The 15,203-nt window shown below is 38.7% G+C and overlaps 1 protein-coding gene across 3 annotated transcripts in view; it reads left to right on the top strand.

The window, feature by feature from the left end:
• Positions 1-15,203, top strand: part of FUT10 (fucosyltransferase 10) — a 133,736-nt gene that overhangs the window by 61,879 nt on the left and 56,654 nt on the right. The window contains exon 4 of one of the 3 annotated variants that reach the window (XM_059384346.1): positions 8,174-13,724. The exons of the other annotated variants lie outside the window; for them this stretch is intronic. Coding sequence (XP_059240329.1) covers positions 8,174-8,398 — 225 coding nt within the window. The 3' untranslated portion in view covers positions 8,399-13,724. Of the gene's footprint in view, positions 1-8,173; positions 13,725-15,203 lie in introns of those variants that run through there. 3 annotated transcript variants of the gene reach the window in all.

The raw sequence follows: 15,203 nt of genomic DNA, 5'->3' as shown, positions 1-15,203 counted from the left end.
CTTTGTATGAGAATAGGCTTTCATATCTCTTCTGTAAATACCTAGGAGCAAAATAGCTCCTTTTTTTTTTTTTTTAAAGATTTTATTTATTTATCAGAGAGAGAGAGGGGGAGAGAGCGAGCACAGGCAGACAGAATGGCAGGCAGAGGCAGAGGGAGAAGCAGGCTCCCCGCTGAGCAAAGAGCCCGATGCGGGACTCGATCCCAGGACGCTGGGATCATGACCTGAGCCGAAGGCAACTGCTTAACCAACTGAGCCACCCAGGCATCCCAAAATAGCTCCTTTTGTAAAAAATTACAAAGATGTACGTTTCACATTTTGAGAAATTACCAAACTGTGTTCCAGAGTTGCTCTATCTTACCTTCCCACCAGCATTGTATGTGAGTTCCATTCATTAACAGTTGGTGTCATCAGTCTTAGTTTTTAATTGTGGTGGGAGCATACTGGTATCTCACTGTGAGTTAATTTGTGTTTCTCTAGTAACTAATGATTTTGAGTATCTTTTAAGGACTTACTTGCCATTGATGTCTGGTGATATGTCTCTTCAGAGTCTGGTGATATGTCTCTTCAGATCTTCCCTCATTTAAAAAAAACTGAGTTGTTAATCTTGAGTTCTAAGAATCCTTTATACAGCAAATGTTTTCTTTCAGTTTGAGGGTTGTTTTTCCATTTTCTTTTCCTTTCTTTCTTTCTTTCTTTTTTTAAAGATTTTATTTATAAAATCAAACAGGGGACATAGCACAAACAGCAGGCAGAAGGAGAGAGAGAAAGAGAAGCAGCCTCCCTGGAAGCTTGACATGGGACTGGGATCATGACCTGAGCTGAAGGCAGACACTTAACCCAAATGAGCCACCTGGGCACCTTGTTTTTCCATTTCTTAACAATATCTTTTGAAGTGTGTAGTTTTTAATTTTAATGAAGTCCCGCTCATCATTTTTTTCTTTTGTTGTTTGGTTTTTGTGTCCTGTTTGAAAATCTTTGTGTCACTCAGGGTCACTAAGATATGCTTCTCTTTTATTCTAGACATTTTGTCCCGCAAGACACTTAGGTCTATAGTCTAAGTACAGTTAATTTTTGTGAGGCAGCACGTTGTAAGAGTTGAGGTTTGTTTATTTGGATATTCAACAGTATTGGCACTGTTTATTGGATAGATTTTTTTTCATGATTGAATTACCTGGCTTTTTTTCAAAACTCAATTGGTCTTATATATGGGTTAATTTTTAGACTGGTAAATATGTCTATATTTAAGTACTGTAGCTTCATAATAAGTTTTGAAATGAGATAGTGTCAGTCTTCCAACTTGGTTCTTTTTCAAAATTATTTTCATCATTTTAGGTCTTTTGCTTTTCCATATAAAGTTTAAAGTCCCTTTGCCAATTTATATGAGAGTGTTTGATAGCATTTTCATTGGGATTGTGCTGAATGTATGTATTAATTTGGGGGAGAACTGACAATATTGAGACATTTAATCCATAAGAATGATAGATCTATCCACATATTTAGGTTTTCTTCAATTTCTCTATACATTATTGTATACAGGTTTTTTATAACTCTGGTCAAATTTATCCCTAAATAGCTCACATTTCTTAACGCTATAATAAATGCTATTTTATTTTTGTTTTTGTTTTTAAATTTTTTTTTTTTATTAAAAGATTTTATTTATTTATTTGACAGAGAGAAATCACAAGTAGATGGAGAGGCAGGCAGAGAGAGAGAGAGAGGGAAGCAGGCTCCCTGCTGAGAGCCTGATGCGGGACTCGATCCCAGGACTCTGAGATCATGACCTGAGCCGAAAGCAGCGGCCCAACCCACTGAGCCACCCAGGCGCCCTGTTTTTAAATTTTTAAAAAAGATTTTATTTATTTATTTGACAGAGATCACAAGTTGGCAGAGAGGCAGGCAGAGAGAGCGAAGGGGAAGCAGGCTTTCTGCTGAGCAGAGAGCCCAATGTGGGGCTCCATCCCAGGACCCTGAGATCATGACTTGAGCTGAAGGCAGAGGCTTAACCTACTGAGCCACCCAGGCACCTCAATGCTATTTTTTAATTAAAAACTTAATTAAAAAAAAACACAAAAAACCCCTTAATTTTCTGATTGTTTGTTGCTAGTAGATAGAAGTAAAATTGATTTTGTATGTTGACTTTGTAGACTACAACCTTATTAATTACACTGATTAATTCTGTATCTTTTTAATAGATTTCTTAGGATTTTTTTTACAATTATGATCATATCATTTACCAAAAAAAAGGAGATATTACCCAGACTTCCAATCTATTTGCCTTTTTTAAAATTAATTTTTAATTTTTTAATAAACATATATTATTAGCCCCAGCGATACAGGTCTGTGAATCACCAGGTTTACATACTTAACAGCACTCACCATTCTATTTGCCTTTTATTTCTTCTCTTTTTTTCCCTTACTGCACAGAAACCTTCATTAAAATTTTGAATAGTACTATTGGGACAATATATCTTCACCCTGTTCCATGTCATAAAGAGAAAACATTGTTTTTCATTATTGTTTATGATGTTAACTATAGGACTTTGGTTGACACCCTTTATCAAACTGAGAAAGTTTCTTTTTGTTCTTACTTTTATGAGGGTTTTTATCATGAGTGGACATGGAATTGTTAAATGATTTTCTTTATCCATTGAGATGATCATATGGTTTTTCTTTTTTAGTTTATTTAATGGTGAGTTATAGTGATGATTTTTGAAGATTAAACTGACTTTGATTTGTGAGCTAAACTTTACTTGGTTAGAGTGTATTATCCTTCTTATTTATTGTTGGATTTGAATTGCTAAATATTTTTGTTAGGTATTTTTGCTTCTATATTCATGAGGTATATTGTTCCATATTTTTCCTCCTAATGCTGTGGCTAGTTTTCTTATGTGGTAATGCTGGTCTCATGTTCCCTTTTCTTGTGTTTTCTGAAAGAGTTTGTGTAGAATTGGTATCATTTTTTTCTTACATATTTTGCTGAATTTACCAGTAAGTCATCAGTACCTAGGTATTTTTTTTTGTTTTTTGTTTCTTCTGTGGAAGGTTTTAAAATATAAATTGAATTGTTTTTAATAGATATAAAGCTACTCCTGTTATTCATTTATTTTTGAGTGAACTTTGGTAGATTGTGTCTTCTAAGGAATATTTTTTTCATTTTACCCAAGTTGTGAAGTTGACTGACATACCATTATTAGTATTCCTTTATTCTTTTAATGTCTGTAATATCTATATGTCACCTCCCTTATGTTTGATATTAGTTTGTGTCTGTTTTATGGTTAATCTAAATAGAGGTTTATCCATTTTGATGATCTAGTCAAATAATTAACTTGATTTCATTGATTTTTAAAAATGTTGCTTTATATCTTTTTTTTGTTTTGTTTTGTTTTTAAACTTTCTTGTATTATGTTATGTCACCATACAGTACATCATTAGTTTTTGATACAGTGTTCCAAGATTCATTATTTATGTATAAGATCCAGTGCTCTGTGCAATACGTGCCCTTCTTAATACCTGTCACTGGGCTCACCCACCCCCTCCCCCCCTCCCCTCTAAACCCTCAGTTTATTTCTCTAAACCAATCTCTTATGGCTCATTTCTCCCTCCGATTTAACCCCCTTCACTTTTCCTTTCCTTCTCCTAATATCTTGCTTTATATCTTAATGATTTCTGTTCTTTATTATTTTAATTATTATTAATTTGGACTTAATTTGCTCTTCTCAAATTTAAGGTAGAAACTTGGGTCATTGATTTTAAACCTTCATACTTTTATAATATATATGTTTAATGCTATAAAATTGCCTCTAATCACTGCTTGCGCTATCTCCTACAAATTTAGATTATTATGTTAATGTTGATTCAGTTTAAAATATTTTCAGTCTTCTGTTCTGCTCCTAATTTTCCTCCTGGGCAACTGGTGAATGTCCATGGGAAAGAGCTTTAGAGTGGGTTTGAATTCTTCTTTTCTCTCTGGGGCTCCTAGGGATTCTAAACCAGCATGGTAACTCCTACTTCACCTCTAAAAATTTGTTAAAAATGTAACTGATTTCTTATTACCTCTTTGTATGATGACCACCTCTTTTTCCATGTTGTGTCAAAGGTTAAACAGATCATGTATCCATCTCTCCTTTAAGGGTCTTGTCATGAAATTCAGTTTTCTTTGTTGCCGCATGATATCAGTTCCCTGAGGGGCTCAAGAAAAGTTATGAATTTATAGATTGTTTGACTTTGTCCTTATTGTTGGAATAGGAGCCATGTCCTCTTTGGAAGCAAAATATTTGCTAATCATACTTTAGAAACAGCTTGTTTTTCTGCCCAGAACCCCAGCTGGAAAGTCAATTTGGGAGGCTGAAATTTATTTAGTTACTTCTAAAATGTCATAACTATTTCATCAAACACACTTCCTTCAGGTCATACTCTGAAATATTTCTACAAGAACTCTGGAATTAAGAGTCCATTTCATAAGATTCTTTTCTTTGTGATATCATTTCAGACGTAACTTTGTGGTACGCTGTTGAACGGACCCTTGCGTGGGCAGGCACTGTTACTGGCTTTCTCATATAAACAGTTATGCAAGGTCAGGGTTGGGAAGGCCATCCAATGGCATGTGGTCAGTATGGCTACCAGATGACTGGTGATTCACGTATCACGAACAAGTCATCTGCTAATGATCTTGGAACATTTCCAATGTTGGCATCTTCATTATTTCTTAAGGCAGCCTATTTTATCTTTTCTTAGTTTTGACAATTATATCGTTCTTTGTTTTGAACTGGCATTTTCCCTTCTCTCATCCATTCTTAGCTACCTGCCTCTGACTCTTTAGTTCAGTGGCTTATAATGTGAGATGGTAATGTGAGCGGGTTATAATGTTTCATGGTAATCACTTTGGGTCCTCCTCACTTGATTTTGTTCTGCTTTTGCTCCAGATACAATCTCTACCTAGCCATGAACTCCGGCTAAAGTGGCTGGAGTTGAGCCTATTTTGGTTTTCTTTTCTTTTCTTTTCTTTTCTTTTTTTTTTTTAAAGATTTTATTTATTTATTTGACAGAGAGAGATCACAAGTAGGCAGAGAGGCAGGCAGAGAGAGAGAGAGGAGGAAACAGGCTCCCTGCTGAGCAGAGAGCCCGATGCGGGACTCGATCCCAGGACCCTGAGATCATGACCTGAGCCGAAGGCAGCGGCTTAACCCACAGAGCCACCCAGGTGCCCCTATTTTTGGTTTTCTAAAAAAAAACCTTTTTTTTATTATTTTATATTATTGTTCAGACTTCCCAGATTTTAAGTCTTAGCATTTCCTAGTGGTTTGTTATTAGGATTTGTGTTATGGTTCTCTGTGCTCAGTGTTGTCTTTTTTCTTTCTTTTTTTTTTTCTTCAATGTTGTCTTGGTAAAGAAACTTTGCACTAGTTCCAGGCCCTGGAAGCCAAACTCCATAATCATTTGTCAGTGGTCTCTAAGAGAAGGGAGGATTTGGGCAACTGTATCCTTATCCCTCTTCTAAATACGTTAATTCACTCTTCTACTTAGAGTCCATTCAGATGCTTGAAGAAAGCTTTATATGCATTCTAGGCCATCTCTTTTTCAGGCTACACCCTAATATCTTCTTATATGCTTCTAATGGGAGGTTTAACAAAGAGAGAATATATCGATCCAACTGTAGGTAGGTACCCAAATTATTGTATTTCCAAATTGATTTTCCTACTCTGCTTTCTAAATTCCTGATGAAGATTCTAATTATTACAGATTCAACACATTTAAACCCTAATATCTTCACGTTAAATTTTTTTTGAAAAAGATATATCTGCACGAGTCTAAACTACTAAATTTAATTAATTTTAAACTTAAATTTAAACTGAACTTAAATTTAAAACTAATTTATTAAACTAATACATTTAATATTAAAACTATATTAAATAATTCTGCAGTTAGTTTAAAAAAAAAGAGCAGTCTTTTATTTTCCCCTTTTCCCACTCCCCAGTAGAATCTCTTACCATCACATTTAGCTAATTATTTTGATACTTATTCATTGTTTCTAAATAAAATGCTTATACACTCACTTTTTTTTTTTTTTTTTTTGATGTTCAGTGTTTCTGTGATCATGACTGTACAGGCACCTGCTATTCTGAGACAAGCCATGTAGTGTACTGTGATTTATCTCCCTTGCCTGGACAGATCTTTGTTTCCCTTTCGATTGCCATCTTGTTTGATTATTTTTCTATGGATGTACCACTCATTCAATCCTTGTTGATTGTTTAACTCTCCTTTGAAGATGTTCAGATTTACCAGGCATCCAGTTCATTTCATCTTGTTGAAGAAATCACTCACAGAGCCTTCTGAGCCTCTCCAGCGTGCCGGCTGCCCTCGCCACCTCGCGTGCCTGAGAGCTCCCTTCTGCAGCACTTGGGGATCTTCCTTTCTTATCTTTTCCTGACAGATCTCTTGTATGCTTGTCTCCATTTTCCTTAGTTTTGCTCCTTAGTTGGATCCTACCCTCGTACAGCTTCCCGAGAAGGGATATGCAAGGAAGTCTGAAATGTCTTCATTCTACTCTGTTTAAGCAATTCCATTTTCCTTGGAATTGGGAGACATTTTGCATCGCTTTCTAAAAGACTTTTAGTTTTTTTTTTTTAGAATTGTTGCTTTATTTAAAAGACTTTTAGTTTTGAAATGATTTTACATTGACAGAAGAGTTACAAAGATCGTACAGGCTGGCACCTGGCCTCCCCTGTTGTTGACGTTGTACATCACCATGGTACATTTGTCAACACTTACGAAATTAATGCTGGCCCACAGCTCTTAACTGACCTGCAGACTTTAGTCATATTTCACCAGTTTTTCCACTAACATCCTTTGTTATCCTTTGTTCCAGGATCAAATCCAAGATACCAAATTGAAATTAGCTCTCGTGTCTCCCTAGTCTCCTTCAAACTGTGATCAGCCGTTCCGTTTCCTTATTTTTACAAACTTTGATACTTTGGAAGAGCACTGGTCAATATTTGTGTGGACTGCCCCTCCATGAATTTGTCTGATATCTTCTCATGTTAAAACGTAGGTTATGGATTTGGGGGAATATTACTTCAAGGGTGAAAGGGCCTTTCTCTTCACACTATATCAGAGGACACATCATATCAATGTGAATTATTACCAGTGATGTTAAGTTTGATCATTTGGTTGAGGTGAAATCTGCTAGGTTTTCTCTGTGAGCTTACTAGTTTAACCTTTCCATTAAGCGAGTCACTAAGTCCCGGCCATGTTCAAAGGGCAAGGAAGTTATCTCCACCTTCTTTTTTTTTTTTTTTTTTCAATTTATTTATTTTCAGAAAAACAGTACTCATTATTTTTTCACCACACCCAGTGCTCCATGCAATCCGTGCCCTCCATAATACCCACCACCTGGTACCCCAACCTCCCACACCCCACCACTTCAAACCCCTCAGGTTGTTTTTCAGAGTCCATAGTCTCTCATGATTCACCTCCCCTTCCAATTTACCCCAACTCCCTTCTCCTCTCTAACACCCCTTGTCCTCCATGATATTTGTTATGCTCCACAAATAAGTGAAACCATATGATAATTGACTCTCTCTGCTTGACTTATTCACTCAGCATAATCTCTTCCAGTTCTGCCCATGTTGATGCAAAAATTGGGTATTCATCCTTTCTGATGGAGGCATAATACTCCATAGTGTATACAGACCACATCTTCCTTATCCATTCGTCCTTCTTAAGGAATATCAAATCTTTTGTGGATTTATGTCAAATCCACCACAAAAATGAATAAATATATGGGGGGGGAGTATTTTGAGGCTACGCAAGTATTCTTTTCCTTCTTAAAGTTTGACCCACTAATATTCACATTCATCAGTTCGTTTTACCATTGCCTTTTAACTTCAGTGTTACTGTCAAGAGATCTGACACCATCCTAACCGCTCATCCTCAGAATCTCTTCCTTCTTTCCTGTGTTCTGGAATTTCATAAAGATACTTGGCAGGAGACGGTTTGTGTTACTATGGAATGAAGGTATTTGCTGTAAAAGGAATAGTATATGTTGGGTTCTGTTCCTCTTGAGGCAGGAACCCAAGATTTTGTGCTTTCTTTCTTTCTTTTCTTTTTTTTTTTTTTTTGATTTTGTGCTTTCTTAAATTTTTCATTCTTTTTTTCCTTTCTCTCAACACAGGGTTTACCACCCAAAAGATGGCAGGCCAACGTGATGCACCTGAGTTGCCCGGAGCCTGCGGTGTTTGCTTTCTCACCTCTGGCTCCTCGCCGGAGCTCTTTGCGGGAGATGTGGATACCAAGCTTTGAGCAATCCAAGAAGGAAGCCCAGGCACTAAGGTGGCTGGTTGATAGGAATAAAAATTTTTCAGCTCAAGAGTTTTGGGCCCTGGTTTTCAAGGACTAATTTCTAGAAGGATCAGAATGATATAGACTAGCGCTCTCCTGAGGTTCATTTTCTAGGTTGCCTTAATACATGAGTATCATAGCTACTTGGTTGACTATCCTTTAGGATAAGGAGTACTTGCTGCAGTACTCATAATGAGCCTTCTCAGATAATGGATGTGAATTGCCCTTAGGGGTCACCTCTATATTTTTTATACTAAAAAGTAAATATTTCTTATGGTCACCTTCCGCTGACATGTCTGGACCAATGTACCTGCTGCCTTTTGTGGACATTCAGCTAATGTGGAGTGAATGTTTCCCTCCCTGCATGGGAGGCAGAGGGTGGAGCTGTGGATTCTTGATACTCACCTCACTGTCTGCAGTTTATTAGTGTCTGGCAAGCCCAGGGTCCTGATGCTGAGCATGAACATGAAATGCATTAGAACTTGGCAATGAGAGATTCCATCTGTTGGTTTCCAGGGATGTAAGTGAGTAATAAAAGCTGTGTGCATTTTATCCGCTTTTTCTCTTCAAGTCAGAAGAACGTACGCCTGTCTGCCTTCTCCTTACTCTTACTACCTCTTTCTTTCCGTCTTGCCCTGCCCCCGCCCCCACTCCCACCACCCCCCAAGTGGAATGTCTTATGGAAGATGTGCCTCCTCCTTGTTTGTTTTGAACAGTGAGATGTTCTCAATGGTCCCTTCTCCTGCAGAGCAGAATAATAATCTTGAGATCGGACACCCTGCACCCTCTGATCAATGTGAGAAGGGAAGTGGGTGGTTCCCCGGAATTCCGGTTGTGTTGAAGGTGATTTGTCTTCTCTTAGGCTGATGTACAGCCTGTAGTAATGGGCAGCCCGCTCTGGTAGGTGAGCCTTCCTGTTATTTCTGATCCCGGCACAGAGGAGTTGTGGCTGTCCTGTCAGGAGCACCTATGGGAACTCCATGATAGACAAGGAGACAGCGCTGGCTGGCATTTTCTCCTCATGTGGGGGTGGGGAGACTGTTAGAGGATCCTAAAGCCTGTTGCCACCAGATGTGCCTGGCTTTGGTGCTCTTTACTGTGGAAAGATATCAGCTACTGAGGCCAGGAATGGTCTCTGATTCTTATGTCCCTGAGGTGGCCATATGGGTGAAACTCAAGATGGCTCCCGTAGTGCCAGCTCTCCCTTCACCCCAGGGCAGTGCCATGCCCAGTCTCTTTCATGAGAAGCTCTCTCCCTGGCTGTGTGCAGGGGTAAGGAGGAAATCAGGTTCATTCATTCAGGAGCAAGAAAGTTCACATTGCTGGATGGGAGGCAGTTCTGTGACTAGGTTTTTCTCAATCCCAGCACTGCCATTAACTGAACATGATTCAGTACAACTCTCTTAACTTCCCCAGGCCTTCGTTTTTGTACCTAAAAAGAAGCGATTGGGCTGGTCATTGAAGCTCTTCTCTTTGTAATGTTGTTTATCAAAATTAAGAAGTTTCATTTTGTAGATGTTTTTACTCAGGCAGTAGTAAATCATGAAGCACCACTTCATGGTTTTCAAGAAGAAAGCTCTTTGAAGGAAGAAGTACACTTCTTGGGTAGTATTAGGGGTAGAAAGTAGGTGATCTCTGCCATTTTTTTTTTTTTTTTTTCCTGATAATGTCCAAAGGGAAAGCATCGGTAAGGGAGATTGTGTGTTACACACCAGATTTTAAATTGTATATTAAATGAGTTTTGTTGTCGTACCTTTAATAAAAAGCCCAGGATGTGATTTGTGCATCTGGTGGGGTATTATCCAGTAGATCCAGTTCTCCATAAAAGCCTTAAACAAATCCCCAGTGCTCATAGGCTTCTCGTATGTTTTAAACTTCAACATTGCATGTAGTTTTGTTCTACTCGGTTCTTCATTAAGACTCTGTAGACAAAATTCTGCCTAGACTTTTGTGAAGTAGCCCTGAACAAATTGAGTGAAATGAAATAATTGATTGTTTAATGGGGCATCAACTTCTTGTGGGGAAAGAAGTTGGAGGAGAGGGAATTCCATGGGATTGAAAATGAGGTATGTTTCAGAGAAAATAGATTAAACGTTCTTTGGGACTCTGGGAGTACACATAGATTTGAGACTTTATTCACACACGTCTTCCGTAATAGGATTTTTATTAATAAGATGGTACCCTTGTCTGTGATAATTGCGGTCATGGAGGGAGAGGCATGGCCCCACGGTAGAAGGATTCTTACCTGTAAATAGGGAGCTGTGTGGTTTTGAGTTCCGTGTAGGTCCCCTCAGTGACATTGTGTCCGTTGAGCCCATCAGACCACACCTTTCTCTTTACCTCACTCTCTCCACTTGTGAACTGTGGTTGAGAGAGAGTCCTCTTTCACTGGGATGCCATGAGGAATGGCTCTTGGCTGTGGAGGACCTGATGTAACATTCTGTTTAGGGCGTCAGCGCATTTCGCATGGGTTGTTCTCAGAGACCGAGTCTCTAAGTGATATGACAAGGTGGATAGAAACCTTTTCAGAAACGTTGGAGAACGGGCTCGCATATGCTAGTCAATAGTCTTCACATCTTCACCTGAAAATGAGATCAATTTGACATTGATCCTGTAGCAGTTACAAAATTTCAGAACCTGTTCGTGGACTGGCTTTGTTGCTGTTAAGAGCTAGATTCCAGTAACTAGAGTATCCATTGAGATTCTTGTCATTATTAGTAACAAATTGAATGCAGTGTTGTAGGTGATACTGGGAAGTAGAAGACATAAGCGAAAATGAACACATAAACGAAAATGAACGTCCTTGCTTTGAGTCACACATTGTAGATTACACATAGAACAAGCCTAATATCTATAGAACACTGTATGAATCCCAGCACGCCACAGATCTGAAATTGAAATGCCCAGTGTTATACTATGCATTTAAAAAAAACCCTGTTAGTGTAGCTCATAATTCCTGCTAAGGATGACAAGGCATTAGGGGGACTCCAAAGGAGAGTTAGTTTTCAGTGAATGATATTATCTGAAGCATCATGGGTACGACTCTACATAAATAACATAAGTCTTTCTTGGAATCTTCAAAGTATAAAATGTAAAAGTTCACAGGCCAAGAATAATGGTGGTTAGTTTATGTTTCAAATAATTTTGCAATTCTGAATGTTCTGTAAAGCACTTTCTTACCCTTCTTTAGGGAATGTCTTTGTTTTCATTTTTGTTGTTGCCATTATTGATAATTGTCTTTACTGTGATAATTGTCTTTACCTTTTTAAAAAGATCTTATTTATTTATTTGACAGAGAGAGGGAACACAAGTAGGAGGAGTGGGAGAGGGAGAAGCAGGCCCCCCCTACATCAGGCAGGGAGCTCAATCCCAGGACCCTGGGATCACGACCTGAGCCGAAGGCAGACGCTCAACAACTGAGCCACCCAGGTGTCCGTTTACTGCATAATTCTAATGTCAGCCCTTATCTTTTATTTTCTTCTGATTACAGAAATAAAAATGCTTACAAAACTTGGAAAACTGAACTATGAACTATGACTCCAGAATAAGAAGAGCAGGTTTTAGTCCCTACTGTCCAGTATACTTTCTAAAGATGATATCTTGGGGGCACCTGGTTGGCTCGGTCAGTTAAGTGTGAAACTTTTGATTTCAGCTCAGCTCTTGATCTCAGGGTCATGGGATCGAGTCTCTATTGGGCTCTGCACTATAGGTGGAGTCTGTAGGAGATTCTCCCTCTCCCTCTCTCTCTGCCCCTCCCTCTCATGCTCCTGTCTCTCTTAAATAAATAACTAAATCTTTAAAAAAAAGAAAGGTGGTACCCTGGCCAAGTTATTTGGCCCTTCTAAGCTTCCATTGCTCACCAGGAAAAGGTCATTATATATCTAACGGCACTGTGAGGTTGTGAAGTGTAAATAAGTCAGTATTCATACTTCTGTCTATAAATGCTAGCTGTAGCTGTTCCAGCTCTCCGTGGCCATCACCCTTTGTGAAGACCTTGACTGAGATTTGCACAGAACGAAAGAATGGCTAATGATAGTACTAGTGATGGTGTTCCTTTTAGTTCTCCACTTAGTTATCTGAGAGCTATTTTATTATGAGGTAGGCATTGGGCTGTACCCCTTAGCCAGTGTGAGTCAGACATGGGAGAGAGTATGTGGGGTTCTGGGTAAGGCTTTGAGATACCAGGATATCATGAAAGCCAGAGACTGAGGATAATGCTCAGATTGTACTGTCCCTCCCCTCCATGGGAATTTTGGTAGAGTTTTACGCAAAGCTCCTAACAGTGTAGTGGGAATCACACAACCTTTTAATAGTACCTGTGCAAACCCAGTGCAGTGATCTCTGGCAAAAGCCTTTCAATTTTGCAGTTTTTAGTCTTGGGAGGAGCCTGTTCAGTGTGCTCAGAGAAAGGAGGGAGAGGTGACCAGGTCTAGAGGTCCTGCCCTTTTACGTAATAAGTTTACTTACCAACTGAAAATCAAAAAATAAGAAAAGAATAGAAGCCTGCTTAGGACTTCTCCTGGGAGACAAGTCCCGTTTTGCTCTTCATATTTATTGATGCAAGAACAATGCTTAGGAGCCTACTTTTTTTTTCTTTTTTTTTAGGAGCCTATTTTTAAGTCACATAACTTCTCTGGTTGATCAGTATTGGGGCCTAACCCATTAAATTAGTGACCCTGGTGGTGGGAATCATTCAGTAGAAGGGCACGAGGCAGAGGTGTGGGGAGGAAAAGGAGTGACCCTCCATGATTTTTATCTTCTCAACTCATTGGGCTTAACAGCCAAGCTGCGGCTATGTCTCTAAGGGGGTGTGACCAGTCGTGATCCACAGAAACCATCTTTTACCTTCCTGAGGCTTCTTCCTAAATACCTGTCCTTGCTCCTTTGGGTTCCCCAGGAACTGCTTCCACGAGCGGTTGAGCTATCTGGAACTTCTGAAATGAATCAGAGTTGCACACTGATTAACGCTTCCAAGGGTGTTCTGAACATTAGGTCAGACTTTCATGCCCTATTTCATTTCTCATGCAAACTAGGGCCACATCATCCCACCTAGCTTACCAGAGAAGGTGATAACGCCAGCCCAAATAAGCCATTATGGATATTTGGAATTTTGCTGTCACAAACTCCTTAATTAAAAAACAAAAGCCGATTGGCAATTTAAGAAACTTAAAGACTTATCAGGGTCGGTAGGGGGTGATATTAAGGGTTTTGAAGCAAGGACAGTATCTTTTCGCAGGAGACTTTGAAATCAGCCTAATAAAACTCGCTTCTTATAGAGTAAACATGGCTATGGGCACTCATCTAGTGAGTCACACAGGGGAAAAAATAATATGCCAGTTTTATTTTTAAATGACCTCAATGAAACAATAAAAATGATTTATTTCATTAAACCTTGATCTTTGAGTCCATGTCTTTTTAATACTCTGTGAGACAAAATGGGGAGTACACATGTCATTTTTGTATACCAAAGCACAATAAGAATAGCAAGGAAAAGCACTTGTGTGATTGTTTGGGTTGTGAGTTGATCTAGCAGCTTTTTCATGTAATACTGTTTTTACTCAAAAGGGCATCTAGCAAACTACAGATATCCAGACTTGGGTTTGTCAGTCGTCTTCATGAAAAACAAAATGAGCCTGTCACTTTAAGAACAGCAATAGAAGTTGTTGCTAATGATAACATTTCAACTTTCAAGTGAGAGCTGGGATTTTGGAGAACTAATTTCCACCACTTTAAGCATCAGTTTATCTGATGCTTAGAAACTGTCCTGATGCAATTGGTGGTGATATTAACAAGTGATGCTTTTGACATTGAGTGAAAACAGAGGTGATGATGTGTAAGCATGTATTTAGTTTATTAGTTTGTTTTTATAATTCTAAGAAAGGAAGAGAGGATATCAAATACTGGAAAGAGGGAGCAATTTTTCTTTAAATTAAAAAAAAATTTTTTTTTTTTTTAGTTGAAGTCTTCCATTAGTGGAAATGGAACTTCTAATGGGAGATTTTTTTTTTTTTAAGATTTTATTTATTTATCTGACAGAGGGAGATCACAACTAGGCAGAGCAGCAGGCAGAGAGAGGGGGAAGCAGGCTCCCTGCCGAGCAGAGAGCCCAACGCGCGGGGCTCGATCCCAGGATCCCAAGACCACAACTCAAGCTGAAGGCAGAGGCCCAACCCACTGAACCACCCAGGTGCCCCAGTGGGAGATTTTTAAAAATTATTGATTGCCTCCCTGAAAATTGGGGTAAGATAAAAGGTAATGAGAGCTTCCACTGAGGGAAAAGAAGCTTTTGTTTTCTTAATTGTGAAACAAGAAAAAAAATGGATTAATGAACAAGAAAAATATTTTTAAAATCTATCTAAATTATCATTATTTGGGTGACTCAGAATGTCCGTCTGGAATTTGTTAATGTACTTAATACACTTTTATTGAGCACTTACTATGTGCCAGGAATTATCCTGGGCCAGGGGACCCAGTAGTGAATGGAACGGCCAAAACACCTGTTACCATACAGCTGACCTTCTGATTCTAGTAGTGGAAGGAGAATGGAAATGCGTTAGCAGAATGTAAACCACTGCCTGGAAGCTTTCTTTCTTGATTTTATAAGCCCCATGGGATGGAATTTACCTCCTGACTCTGAACCACCACAGCTGAAACATGAGATAGGATATAAATGGGTTCTATCGATAAGAGTGTATTAAACATGCTATATTGACAAGATGTGTTAAAAGTACTACGAGTTTAAACTTAAAATGAGTTGGCAAGTCTAGAGGCAAATCCTTTCTCCTTTCCTCCATTGTTTTATTCTTGTTCCCTAGAAGAGGAGGCATTTCTTCTGTCAACATTGGGTGATTTCTGGCAAGAAT

The sequence above is a fragment of the Mustela nigripes genome, chromosome 18, assembly GCF_022355385.1.
Source record: "Mustela nigripes isolate SB6536 chromosome 18, MUSNIG.SB6536, whole genome shotgun sequence".
Lineage (NCBI taxonomy): Eukaryota > Metazoa > Chordata > Mammalia > Carnivora > Mustelidae > Mustela > Mustela nigripes.
Note: the sequence above shows the minus strand (reverse complement) of the source record. Positions and strands in the feature narration are given on the sequence as shown.